Raw genomic sequence first — 13,348 nt, 5'->3', positions numbered from 1 at the left:
GATGTTATGAAAGTACATTTTAAGTTAAGTAGGTAATTGCAGTAAAATACAGAATTGTAAAATGAATTTTATTATTTTGCGCTCATATACACAAAAATATTGAAAAAAAAGAATTTTTGGAAGTTATTGTATAAAAATTACTTGGCACTCCTTTATATTTATTTTTTGTGTATTGGCAACTCTAATTTAATTTCTTTGCTTGATGTTACACCTTTTGTATTATATGTTCGGCCACTGATTACTATTTTTGACGTTCGCATTGTTTCTGTTGTGATTCATAAGGAAAGTAAAAATTGTGTAAATTTTATTTTTTTAATTGTTCAGTCGTATAAAATCAAATAATAACAAGATAATGGAAACTAATAACACTGCAGCTGAAAAACTAGCTGAGCGAAAGGAGCGTTTACGAAATTTGCATAAATTACGTCAAAATGCCCGTACAGAAAATCATCAAGAAGTCGTAGCTGAAGATGCTCGTAAAAAATTGCCAAATAATTGGGAAGCGCGAAAACGTCAAGCGGATTGGATAATAGCTGATGAAAAAGCTCGTACTGAAGCGAAAGCCGCAGGAAAGGACTATGAACGTTTAAAATTGTTAGAAGTATCTGCAGTTGATGCAGAACGCATCGAAAAGAAAAAAAGGAAGAAAAACCCAGATTTGGGGTTTTCCACGTACGAAGCACAAACAGCGCGGCAACATAGTCGATTAGTTAAAAATATGCCTCCGCGTGATATGGGAAAATATGAAAAACAAAAGGCTGAATTAGGTGATGCATTCTATGGTGGTCCAAACACAGTTTTGCATGGTTTGACCAAAGACACACCTGCCGCAATCAATAATATGGTCAAAGATTTAGAACAACAAATTGAACGAAGAAAGAAATACTCCAGACGACGTATTTATAATGATGATGCCGACGTTGACTTTATTAATGAACGTAACTCTAAATTTAACAAGAAACTCGAACGTTTCTATGGTGAGCACACTGCAGAAATCAAACAAAATTTGGAGCGTGGCACGGCCATTTAATTTAAAAGTGATAATCTAATTATGTTGATGTAAATAAATGAACATCGATTGAGAATATTTTTAGGTAATATTAAGATAATGTTTAAATAAAAATATATAAGTAAAAAATAAAAATTAAATAATAAAAATTTATTAGTGCGTTAAAATTTTTTATGTATTATAAATATTGAAAGCCCTCTAGTGACAGACGTTCGGCGTCCTTGTTTATTTGAGCCATAGTGTCTTCTGAAATGATACGCACGACAGTCTCGTCTGTGTCATCATTCGGATTATCGTCTAGAATATATAGCAAGCCGTCATCTTCATAAGTTGGAAAAAAGTACTCAGGTTTATCCCATTGTTTTTTAGTTCCAATACCAAGATGCTGCTGTGTTATCATGTGTTCAAATAAAAGTTCTGAATTTTCACAACGTAAATTGCAAGTAACACAACGAAACAGGCATATTTGACGTCTCACATAGTTAACGACTTTGATTTTTTGATAAAAATTAAGAGAACGTATGCTTTCATCAAAGTCTACCTGATGTTTATTAAGTACATGTTCTTTGAAGGACTTGTAGTCATTTTCTTTTTGATTACAAAACAGACAATTCAATGGTGGAAGCTTGTCATCATTCCAGTCGGACCAATCTGAATCGTTATCATCACTACTATTCTTAATACGTTGATCAAAATCAACACTGCCCTCGTTAATACTTGTTTTGGGCTCTCCTCTTGTAATATTTTTGGACGTTTGTGGGTTTTCTTTTCGAGATTTCTTATTTTGGTTAAAATGTTTTGAAGTTTTGTTTTGTTTATCTATGCGATAATTTTCCAGATAATATTTATCGTAGGTTCGATTACTCTCGTTGATACGTTTATGACCTTTCTTACGCATGTGTTCTTTAAGTGCAATGCGGTCTTTAAAAATCTTTTCGCAATAAAGACAAATAAGATGCTCTAGGTTATATTGCACCTTGGATATTAGTTCATCTACGTAAACAAGATTTTCTGGTTTGCCTAATTGTAAAAAGTGTTTATTGAAAAGATGTAATAAGTAATCAGATCGTAGACCACTGATTACATCCCGACAATATAAACATTCCTTAGAAAAATTACGATCAGTTAGCTCGAATTGATGTTTAGCTAAAGCTCTTTCCAGACTCTGATGTTGCAACCGCTTTCGTAATTCAAAATCTTTAGGAAGTATATCGCAGAGTAAGTAATATCTCTCGTTCTTAGCTGGCCTCCCATCTGGCAATTGATCTAGTAACATAGTTGTGCAATATTCTTCAAGTTCATGATCTAAAATAAGAAGAAATAAGTGCTGTAATAAAATATGATAATAATATAGTATTTAATTTTAAATGGAGGAAAAACAATAAAAACTTAGTAAAAGTCTACAGTATTCTAGTAATCTTATGAATGAATGAATCTGATAAAAAAAAAACTCTCAATTTCATAAGAGTTCAAAATATTCAAATTTATATACTTGTTGTTCTTATATACAAATTCATATATATATACATACTTTTAAATTCAGTTTGCCAATATAATAAATAATCTGTTAAACAAGCTATGTCTTCAACATCTGCAATAACTAAGCGATGTATAAGAAATAAATGCGCTAAATATTCATCCTTGTCCCTTGGGAATGTATAACTATTGTCACATTTTAAACAATCAATTGTGCTATTTTCATTATCTTCGGTATGTGACGATTCATTAAATAATAGCACCGGAAGAACTTCAATTGGAGTTTTAAATTTCTCTAACGCTTCATCCATTTCTATATTACATTAAGAAAATCTTGATTTTGAACTCAAAACCTTAGAAAAGGCAAAGTATTTTTTGGAGCTTGAAAGCAAAACATGCCAAAAAACAGCTGTGAAAACGATTCCGTAATAAACTATTCACAATAATCACATACAAAATTTTCACAATTATCTGGCACTTAATACTAAATTTCTTGTGTAAATTGTGTAAATATGCAGTTCTTGTTTGCGATCTTTTATGAAAGATCGCTTACCGTATGTAGTTTTAGTGAAATTAGAGTAAATAGTTACTTAAATTTAAATAAAAACTTATTAGTTATAATTAGGATTTAAAAAGTATAGTTTTTTCATAAAAACAAAGCGGATACATTAAATTAAAATGTTGTTAAGCTTATTTTTTCCCAAAACTTATTACAAACAAATTATTACAAGTAAATATTGGAAGGTATATTTGATATAAGATAATAGATAATATAAATAAAAATTGTTTAATTACTTTTAAAACGAAGCTCAAATAAAGAACATTACGCTAGAAATAATTCGTTATAAGCTTTCAAATTATAATATAATTATAATGTTGTTTCAAATTTATTAAACTAAGTAGAGAATCAACTATTTCGGTGATTCTCAGATTAGTACAAATTTGATTAATAGTGCTGCCAGTCCCAAGTGTCGTAATAATAACTTAAAATGAACTTTTGTATAGAAATTTGTTAGCTATCTCTCTCAGCTGTTTGAATCGTGTGTAAATAATTTTCACTGTTAACGTATGTTTCGCTTTTGCTGTTGATGCGAGTGCTGCCAAGGAAATTACACACAACAAACTAATCAGATTACGCATTTTGGGTCGTTCAAGCAACTGATTAACATCAAAATGCTAAATTGTTTTTATATGAAGTTTTTGAATCAACTAAACAACTAATCAGTTGCCTGAATACCCCTAAAATAAAGAAGTGCTCAACTAACTCTTGAAATAATTATAAAAAGAGCACAAATAATAAACTATGCTATTTGACGTCGCTTTAGACTATTTCATGCAAATAATTTTTTTTTCGCACAGCTAAAGAGGTATTAGAAAATTAATACGTGTGTCGTAATTTGTTGAAATATTTTTTGGTTGTAACTATTTTTTAATTAAATATGTTTAAGTAATTTTCCATTTATAACATGAGAACATATATTTGATCGCTCCAAATATTTATTCTTTCTATTGTGAATAGTATATTTTTGAGTCCTCAACTCTACATACGGAGAATAAAAAATGTCGTCGTATGACAGTCCAGTGATAAATAATATTTTTTCGTAATAAGATTATTTTTCTGTTAAAAGTTTTATCATTATTTCACAATATATTCTTTTTTTTAATAAATATTTGTGTGTATATTAATATATTTCAGTCGCAATAATTCACAGCTATATAGAATTGTATAGAATAAGTTATGAATTATAGCTTTAAAGAAAGTGTTCGTGAAAATATATTGCAAAAACGAGAACAAAAGATAAAAATCGTATTAAAATAAAAATTCAATTTGCATTAAAGTTTTTTTTTGTGGTAAGTGTATTTATTATAACGCAAAACAATATAAATTTATAAAAAGAAAGGCAGTAATTCCTAATGTTTGGTATTATTCATTCATTATTAAAAAAAATTTTGAAAATTGGGTTGTTTGTTTTCGAAATATATTACATATATAATTGTGTTTATCTGTGCAGTGTGTATTAATTGGATGCAATATTCTCCCTTTGTCAATTCATGGCGTACAGTGTGGTCTATTTTCGTGGGTGGTTTATTATTTTGCCTTCTTGAAATTTTATTCTATTCTTTCGTTTTATTACATTTCATTTTTGCGGACAAGGTACAAATTTAACGCAGACACAAAATAAATTTTCATATGAAATTTTATCAAATACATAAATTGCTTTATCAATGTCACCTGTTTTTAATGCCAGTATGTGCCGCTTTCGCCACACAGTTTCAGTCGACGACATAAAACACATATAAAGGTGCTGATAATATATAAAAATAAACCCGTTCACTCCTTTACTTGATAACTGCTTGTGCTTTCATACGTAAGATATGTTTTTATTTTGCAAGTTGGAAATTATTTCCGCTGATAAAGTCTACTCGTTTTGCAAAAAGCATTCCCAAAAAATAAAAAAATTGGAAAATATAAAAGTTTTGTTGTTTTTGATTTTGTTGTTTTTCTTGCAGTAGCAAATTTTGTCATTTCTTTTTAATTTCCATTCATTAAAATTTTTTCTTTTGAAATTTTTAAGTTTATGCTCTGTTTTTGGATTCAAATATTTTTTTTTGTATTTTTGGTCTGTACTTGTTCCTTTCGGAAAATTCGGAGGCAATACTGATTAAGAAGAGTACAAGATAGCATTCTCAACAATTAAGAGACAACTTTGTATACATTTTAATAGGTCTATTCCACCAGTTACTCATAGTCAAACTCGAGTAAAACACAAGTAAAGTATCAATTGAGAGCGTAACACAAACCAAGTGCCAAATTACACTCTTTACATAGATTTTCATGGAACAGCTTTGTGTAGTCTGGAGAACACCAGTACCGCGCAAATAAATAATACAAAAGTTTAAATTCAAACCAAAACAGCTGATTCACACATCAACACAAATTTTACTTGAAATAAAATGTACGAGTAAAGTCTGTGCAGCATTTTCAAATTTCGACAGGGATGTTACGCTCTCTCATTTACTCGAAAAGTTGCTGGTAGAACGCACTGTGTTACACAGTGTTATTTAAAGTTACTACGAGTAGCTCATAGAACATACCTAATAAGAAGTTTGTTGAGTTGTTTGTAATGATATTAGTGACACAAATACACTTATGTATATATCCTCACTTAGTTGACTATAAGAATCCATCTAATATTGTTTCAACACAGTTGTTTGTGTTGCACATACCGAGCGATTTTATAGAAAACACCTCGTATACTTCGTGTTAACGGAGTTATATTTATCGTAATAAGCAGAATCAGGTAACCCATGACTCCATATACATCATATAATTAAAACTGTACAGTCTGTGTAGATTTTTCTTCATTTGGTATGTGATCAATTCAGATAATATGTATTTGACATATGATGATTATTTATATATAAAGGTTCTGATGTATTTTTAATTGATTATTAATTGATAAAGAGGCTGAAATGGTTCTGATTTAAGTTTTTCTAGAAAACACTCTACTCTATACCATTTATAACACTTGAATATTAAGTATGGCTACTATATTATTATGACAAACTGTATCGATCGGTTTTGTTTGTTAGGATTTTAACTTTAATTTCGATCGACTTTAAAGTATTCTCGAAGTACCAACTTTTTTTAAAACAAAAAAAAAAGTATCGATCAGTTTAAATTTGGTAATTCCTACTATATAAGGTGAAAAGTGATCTTCAAATTTATCAAGAACTGCTGTATTTATCTATAACTTTTAACCAAAATTTTCATTCCAGTATTTTTAATATTTCTGTATGTATATTAATTCAGATGCAGATACAATATGAAAATCTTTTTGATTTTTTACGTTATTTTCTTAAATTTGGTTATTTAGCAACTATACTTTAGTATATATTCTGCCGAAATAAAAACAAAATCGTTCACGTCTACAACAACAACTTTGTGTAAAGGGTATATGAGCTACGACTTTGTATGCCTTAATTTTATATAACATTATATATTATGAAAAAAATTTAATAGCAATTTATTTCAAACAGTGGTGCTTTGTTTAATTGAACTATTCAAAAACAAACAGGTTTTACTAATATTAATTAATGTTTTGACTTTTTTTACAAAACTGGACACATTATAATAATAAGCTATAATAAGCTAATTATATTAAGGTTTAATACTTCAGTGAGTTGGTTATTTTATATTTTTAATCAATCGAATTAAAAATTCGATTTTCTCATCGTTTAAAATGTATTCATTGTATTCACAAATATCTTATAGATTACATATGTATGTAAAGGATTTTTAATATCTTCTATGCATATGCATCCACACCTACTGGTGGCAAATGTCACACCGAAATATTACTTTGCATTATAAGTATGTTTAATATGTGGTTTTCTTTACTTGTAAATTTTTGACGTCAAATGGTTATTGTGCAGACGAAAGATATATTATGACGGCAAACATGTATTAACTGGTCATAACTAGTATTTTTGATAGCAAATTTTATTTTGGTTATCAGCAGTGATTAGGGAACACCTTACAACGATTCGGTTTATTTATATACAGTTATTATGAAAATTTTCATAAATTATCTACATCAACAGTTGTTACCCGTGGTTCTTAGCTTTGCGTCTTCTCTTTTTTTACTCTCTTCAATGTTCTCTTTGACACAACAGGTGCTAACAATAGTTTTATTTATGCATTTAATATTTTTTTATTATTATTTTTAGACTTTAATATATTTTTTAGCTTTTCCATAATATAAATTTGAATCAATAAACCGTCCAATTTCTTTTTAATTTTTAATGTATAAATGTATATATAGTTTTATCTATGTCACACATAATTTATAATGTTTAAAAGCTTAGTGCGGGCGTGTTACCAAAACCGAGCAATAATAAAACTAGCGAGGAATGGAATTCGGTCGTCAAAGTGGCGCCATGGAATTAGATAACAATATTGATTTAATTGATAAACTTTATTTTTTTAGTATTTTTATACCCTATATACTTTGTAAATAAAATATATGTTGTTCATCGTTGTCGATCGAATCAAAACTTTGCACAGTGATTGTCAATCTAATCAGATCATTGTCACCAAACAATATCATGTACCGTCTATTCTGAGAAATGTCAGGCATATAAAGTAACTATTATACATGCTAATATTAACACTGTCTGGTCGAAAAGGAAAGGGTCTTTGACCGCAACTGGCCAAAGATTGGTGTTGACAAACAAGGTGACCACGATTCCTTCTCGTCTTCAGAACTACCAATACTGTTGTGATGAGCCGGTTCCGCTTTAGTTAAAACAGCTAACCGGTGCGATTTTTGTTCAGTTTGAGGCAAATAGATGTTGAGATCTGACAGGAATTTTATCTGCCTAGGTTTTTTTAAAGTTATACTCAAATATTTTTGATTAGTTTGCTTGCCCGCTTAGCCGTTGAAAGTGGGATATTAACATCTGAGACATTAACATCATAAAAAACTGAAATGTAAACTACTTCTAGCTTGGCAGTTGAAATTTATTTAGGGTAATCGTATAAAACGTATGTGTCTTCTTTTTTTTCAATTTACCGAAAACTAGATCGAATTTTTTTAGTTTAGTAAATTGTGTTTACTTTGGATGTCTATCAGGTTGTCTTTAAAACATGATTTTAAAATTGTTATGCTAACAAACAAAAATTTAGTACTTAAAAATCCTTATTTTTTTAAATAATTAATATGTGTAATTTATCTAATGTATTAACTTCTCTGTTCTCTTTATTTTATTAGCCTACTAATATATTTATATATAATGTAAGACGCATATATTTATCTGCTCGTTACTCTTTTCTCTCTCTTATTTTCTCCTCCCGCAATTTTATTTAATATTATTGTTTTTTAATGCGAAAGTAATTTTTGAAAAAGATAAAATTTTCTAATGACGTCAGATCGGTATTTGACTGACGTCCGAAATTCCGCAAAACGCCTCTTCATATTATCGGGGAACAAAATAAAGATTTTTTATGTGCTATTGCCATTTCATTATTTCTTTGCTCGGTATTTTTACTTTTATGTGGCACTTATTTTCTTTCGCTTTTCTAGATGAATTGGAAAGATTCTTTATTTTTATTTCTATCTAATATTTTTGTATGAGAAAAAGTAGCGAAAGTGGTTGATAAAAATTTAGATTTTAATTCTTTGTTAGAATAAACTTTCGCTAGGTTTTTAGTTTCCGGTTAATCAGGTTTTGTGGGCATTCTTTTAATTAAATGTTTGCCATTTCAGTTGTTTCCAAGCAAAATATATTATCTGCATATTTATATATATATATATATATATATATACATTAACATAATGTATCTATATAATGTATATAATATATTTCATATCAGCAGGTGCAATTATTGTAATTTTCTTCAAAGCAATATATTAAGCAATATTCGTGTGCACGCCAAACAGAAAATTATTAATACATATATCATCTGTCGGCGCGCACCTGACGTATTCCTTATTGTGCTGATTATAGGTGAGTGGGAGTATATGTCTTTAAGTTTTCAGTCCTCTAAATACGGCCGTATAATACAAATGTAATCAATTAATTTTAATATTTTCTTTTAAAGAAGACTTTTACAAATTTTGTATAGTAGAAAACTTAAAAACAGATTTACCCTAAAATTTTTATTCTTTATTTAAATTATATTATAATTATAATTTATATAAAATATAAACAATATTTTGTGTACAAACTCGAATTTAGTAATGTTTTCCGAATTCTTTGAATATCAAAACAAATATGAAATAATTAAGGGAAACTTTCTTTAATCACAAATTCACCTTTCATTGAGATACTTTTCCAACTGCAAATACGCAATTTTTTTTTTGGTTTTCTATTGAAATTGGAATTGAGTATTAAAGCAATAATTTAAAGGGTTTACTTTTTATTATCAATATTTCGTCTTATTTGGTTTTGAAATTATAATTAATTATAATTAATTATAATATACCGTAGTTGTAACTACGATTTGTGTGTACACAAATAATCTTAACATAACAACAAGCATTTTAAAGAATACCTGCGATTTTTCTTTTTTAAAATGTTATATTTTTATAAATTTTAAATTATTTCTGCTTTACGCTTTTTAAATTTTCTTTTTTTAAATTTTAAATTTAAAAATTATATTCTATATTGAATGTGTACCGAGTCAAAAGATTAAAAGGCATTAGACGCGGCTTCATACATTTTGTTTTTTATGTTTAGCAGCTGATTCTAAAAATTGTTGTTTGTCTTGCTTCAACTTGTATAATAATTTATTTATTTTAATGCACCTATATTGATCTATATTGATTCATAGATTAATAATAAACATATTCCAAATCTGAGTTGTTTTACGGCTGGCAGTTTGTGATGTGATTCTTAGAAATTCATCAAACCAATCCAGTTCAGAAATGATCTGAACATCTGAAACATCTGAAGTTTTGATTATGATCGGGTAACCTAGAATTGGTGAGAAGCTCTTGGTCATAGAATATAAAGAGTAGGTCCAGGATATTGACGCAGAAAATAGTAGTTTACAACAATAAAAAACTGGTGACCTATTCAATTTCCAAAAAAAAGCCATTGGTTTCGGATTCGCCTCCCCATAATACTCATGGTATTGTCACTGCATTTCGAGCTTTCAATAAAACATTCTTTTACATTATTTGTCTTAATAGATACGCTATCTTTCACTAGTTGTAATCGATTTTAAAAAAGAATACTATATTTATTACTACATATTACCATTAATTTTACTTACTGTATTGTAATTTTAATCATCTAAATCACCTTCTTCGCCATACTCCTCATTGTCTGATATATTCGTGAAATGGGAATAACCTACGCATTTATTTTACCCCTGAAAAATAAAACTTTATGCGCAGAATATTTTTCTCGACCGACAAACACGGCGATCTGCATACATACTTACAGACAGAGGAAATACCATATATACACGTTTTTTTCTATATAAACATGTCCATTTAACTTTTCTTTTGACGTAAGTTCTTCGAGAATCCATATCGCTAATTGTGAAGGTCGTTTACGTATGCACTGCACTGTTAACCAAAGAACGCGACGTTCAAAACAAGCGAACAGAAAGACAAATAAACAAACTACAAAACAGATTTTGTGTATAAAAATATACAATTTTATTTATAAATATGCTCTCTGTAAGTACTCTCTGGATATTTCTTTAAAATAATTAAAAAATGGTCTCATCAAAAAGTATTAATATATGAGAAAGGTATAATACAAATTTTAATTTTCGTAGATGCGATAGCCTGATAACATTCATAAGTCTATATTTGTTGTTAAGCCTAATCAGTTGATTTTACAATAAAAAATAACTTTAATTAATATCAATTAAAAGTTCATATATTTGACGAGATACTTTTAAAACGTACAATACAAATAATAATTGTCATATTAGATTTGGTTCTATTTGATCCAATACATGATCTAAAGATATACATAATTATAGAATAAAAATTTAAGATTTTAAACTATTTCTTCGGATCGCTTCTAATCATGTCATATAGTAACCATATGGTTACTTACATTTAAAAAATTCGATTCATTATACAGATTTTCAAAGTTGTTGAAATTTCTTTTAAGCAATACTTTATTTTTCATAGATAACTATTTGTGATAGCTCGTAATTGCAATTTCTCATGATATGTTCCAGATAGTAATTTTATATTTTTTTAACGGATCGATCGTAGTTTTGATAAGTTAATTTCATTGACCGTAATATGATTCCTCATCTATATTATTTATAGAATCATTTGAATGATCTATAATTTAAGGTGCTTGCGCATTTATACATATATCTAATATTTTTAAGCATCCGACTTCTGTAGCATAGTTTCGATCCCAATTTATTTTTAGCATAACTTCTATGGTTTTAGCATAACTTCTATATATCTATGGTATTTACAGAATCATTGCAATGATTTCTAATTCAAGAGATTAAATATCATCTACTATTTGCAAAGTTCATACTTCTGTGATATAGGTCAGTATTCCTATATAGCAAAAGAATACCTTTTTGCAGTTATGAACTAAGATTTGAACACATAACGAAATTTGCGGTTTCCAAGTGCATCTTTTAACACTAGATTTCGATTTTCCTATTTCTTCTTCGCATTTACATATTCAAGTTGTCGTATGTGATCTAGTGATATTTGAAAATAGTTTATCAACATATGCCCTCCACATCTGTATCTCTTCATAGATATCACTAAGTATTTTAATATCATTGTTAAGTGGTATGACTTTTATTTTTAGCATTATAGGTCTATTGTATTTTGGGATAAATTCGATGATATATTAAATAGCATCTTTTTTCATAATAATACTATATAGTGAAGGGTAGACTTTTTACAGGCGTAGGATTTTACATTTAAAGAAAACAAATACAATTGATCAAATAAGTCAAAATAATCTCGATTGATTAATCGTTACGAATATTTAAGACTCGACCTCATTCAATATTTCCCATCAAGTTATCAATAATTCTAATCGAGTACGATTCAATTATAAACAAAGGCAAAGACTATACTGCTCAGGATACATTTGTCATTAATGGATTACCTTCAAGTCTTCTATACTTAAATGTCACAAATATTTTTATTAACAGACCTACTGAAACAAATTTAAACCGAATAATTAAGGCCATGTGTGAGTTCGAGTAAATTGAGAGAAATAGTATGTAGCGAATGTCGGTATGGTAGCGAATGTTGGTACTTACCAGAATCTCGAGTAGGGTAAATTAGATAAAATTAGGTAAATTAGGTGTTACCATTGTGAAAATATAATAAGATGTTTAATAAATAAATATTTAGGTCGTGTGCGAGTTAGGCTAAGTTGATGCTAAACCAAATGGGAGATTTTTTGGCACTACACACATTTAGCCATTTGTCAGCACGTATCAACACATCACTACATTATCGGCTCATCTTAGAATTTCCCTCATTTAGAACGCAACTTAGCCTAACTCGCACACGTTCTTACATACGTGCAGTGCAAAATATCACCAGGAAATTTTAATTTTCTTTACCTCAATTTACTCGAACTCGCACACGGCCTTAATAAAAAGATGATGTTAATTGACAGACAAATTAATAATCACCTGCTTGAGTGCTGTTATTCTATATTGAAGTTATAAAAAAGTACCAGTGAAAAGAAGAGACTATGGTTTTTTTTGTATATTAACTTAACACACCTTAACACACCTATTCTCATATTAATATGTGACGTATTTGTTTTTATATATTATTTTATATATGTTTTCTTAATTTGCATATATCACTACACATTCACTACACGTTTTATGCAATTAAATGAACTTGTATAGTTTTTTCATAATTAAGCTGATAAATTCCCGCTTAATAAAAAAAAATAATAATAATTTTATTATGAAAATATTGTTGAGTTTGTTTCTGTGTATATAAAAACTGCTTTGTCAAAAGATAAATTTGTTTTGTTTTATTTTTGCTATTATTTTTATTATACGCCATACATAAAATATGGGATTTCCCTCATTATAAAAACAAAAAAAAATGTATCACAAAAAACAATGTACAAAGTTCTAATTTTTTATGTGTGTATGTACATTTATAAGTGAAATATTTACAAACATACATTTATACTAATTTATATAGTAATTGTTTTAAAGTATATTTACATATATTGTAATCATAAACTGCTTTCAATAAGATACTTTTTTTGCAAACCCCTTAATACTTCAGGTTGTGCATCGCATATAAACTTTTATAATTTAATGAATTTCATAGATATATTTAAGTTTTTTTTAAATAATTTTATAAAAAACAATCTGAA

General features: G+C 28.2%; 2 protein-coding genes across 2 annotated transcripts; one reads left to right on the top strand and one right to left on the bottom strand.

Annotated features, from left to right (window-relative positions):
- The first annotated feature begins 247 nt into the window (after positions 1-247).
- On the top strand, positions 248-1,064 carry LOC119680618 (pre-mRNA-splicing factor Syf2-like). The gene has a single exon (XM_038093535.1). It carries the CDS (start codon positions 353-355, stop codon positions 1,028-1,030), a length of 678 nt encoding a protein of 225 aa, XP_037949463.1. The 5' UTR covers positions 248-352; the 3' UTR covers positions 1,031-1,064.
- Positions 1,065-1,144: 80 nt separating this feature from the next.
- LOC119684650 (zinc finger protein 277-like) lies at positions 1,145-2,862 on the bottom strand. Its single transcript, XM_038098730.1, has 2 exons — positions 2,541-2,862; positions 1,145-2,314 (listed from the first exon to the last, which is right to left on the bottom strand). The coding sequence occupies exons 1-2, from the start codon at positions 2,794-2,796 to the stop codon at positions 1,188-1,190; spliced, it is 1,383 nt and encodes a 460-aa protein (XP_037954658.1). The 5' UTR covers positions 2,797-2,862; the 3' UTR covers positions 1,145-1,187.
- Between the last annotated feature and the right edge of the window lie 10,486 nt (positions 2,863-13,348).

This window comes from Teleopsis dalmanni, chromosome 2 (genome assembly GCF_002237135.1).
Source record: "Teleopsis dalmanni isolate 2A chromosome 2, ASM223713v2, whole genome shotgun sequence".
In the NCBI taxonomy this organism is placed as follows: domain Eukaryota; kingdom Metazoa; phylum Arthropoda; class Insecta; order Diptera; family Diopsidae; genus Teleopsis; species Teleopsis dalmanni.
The sequence above is the reverse complement of the archived record's forward strand: the minus strand, read 5'-3'. Positions and strand labels throughout refer to the sequence as shown.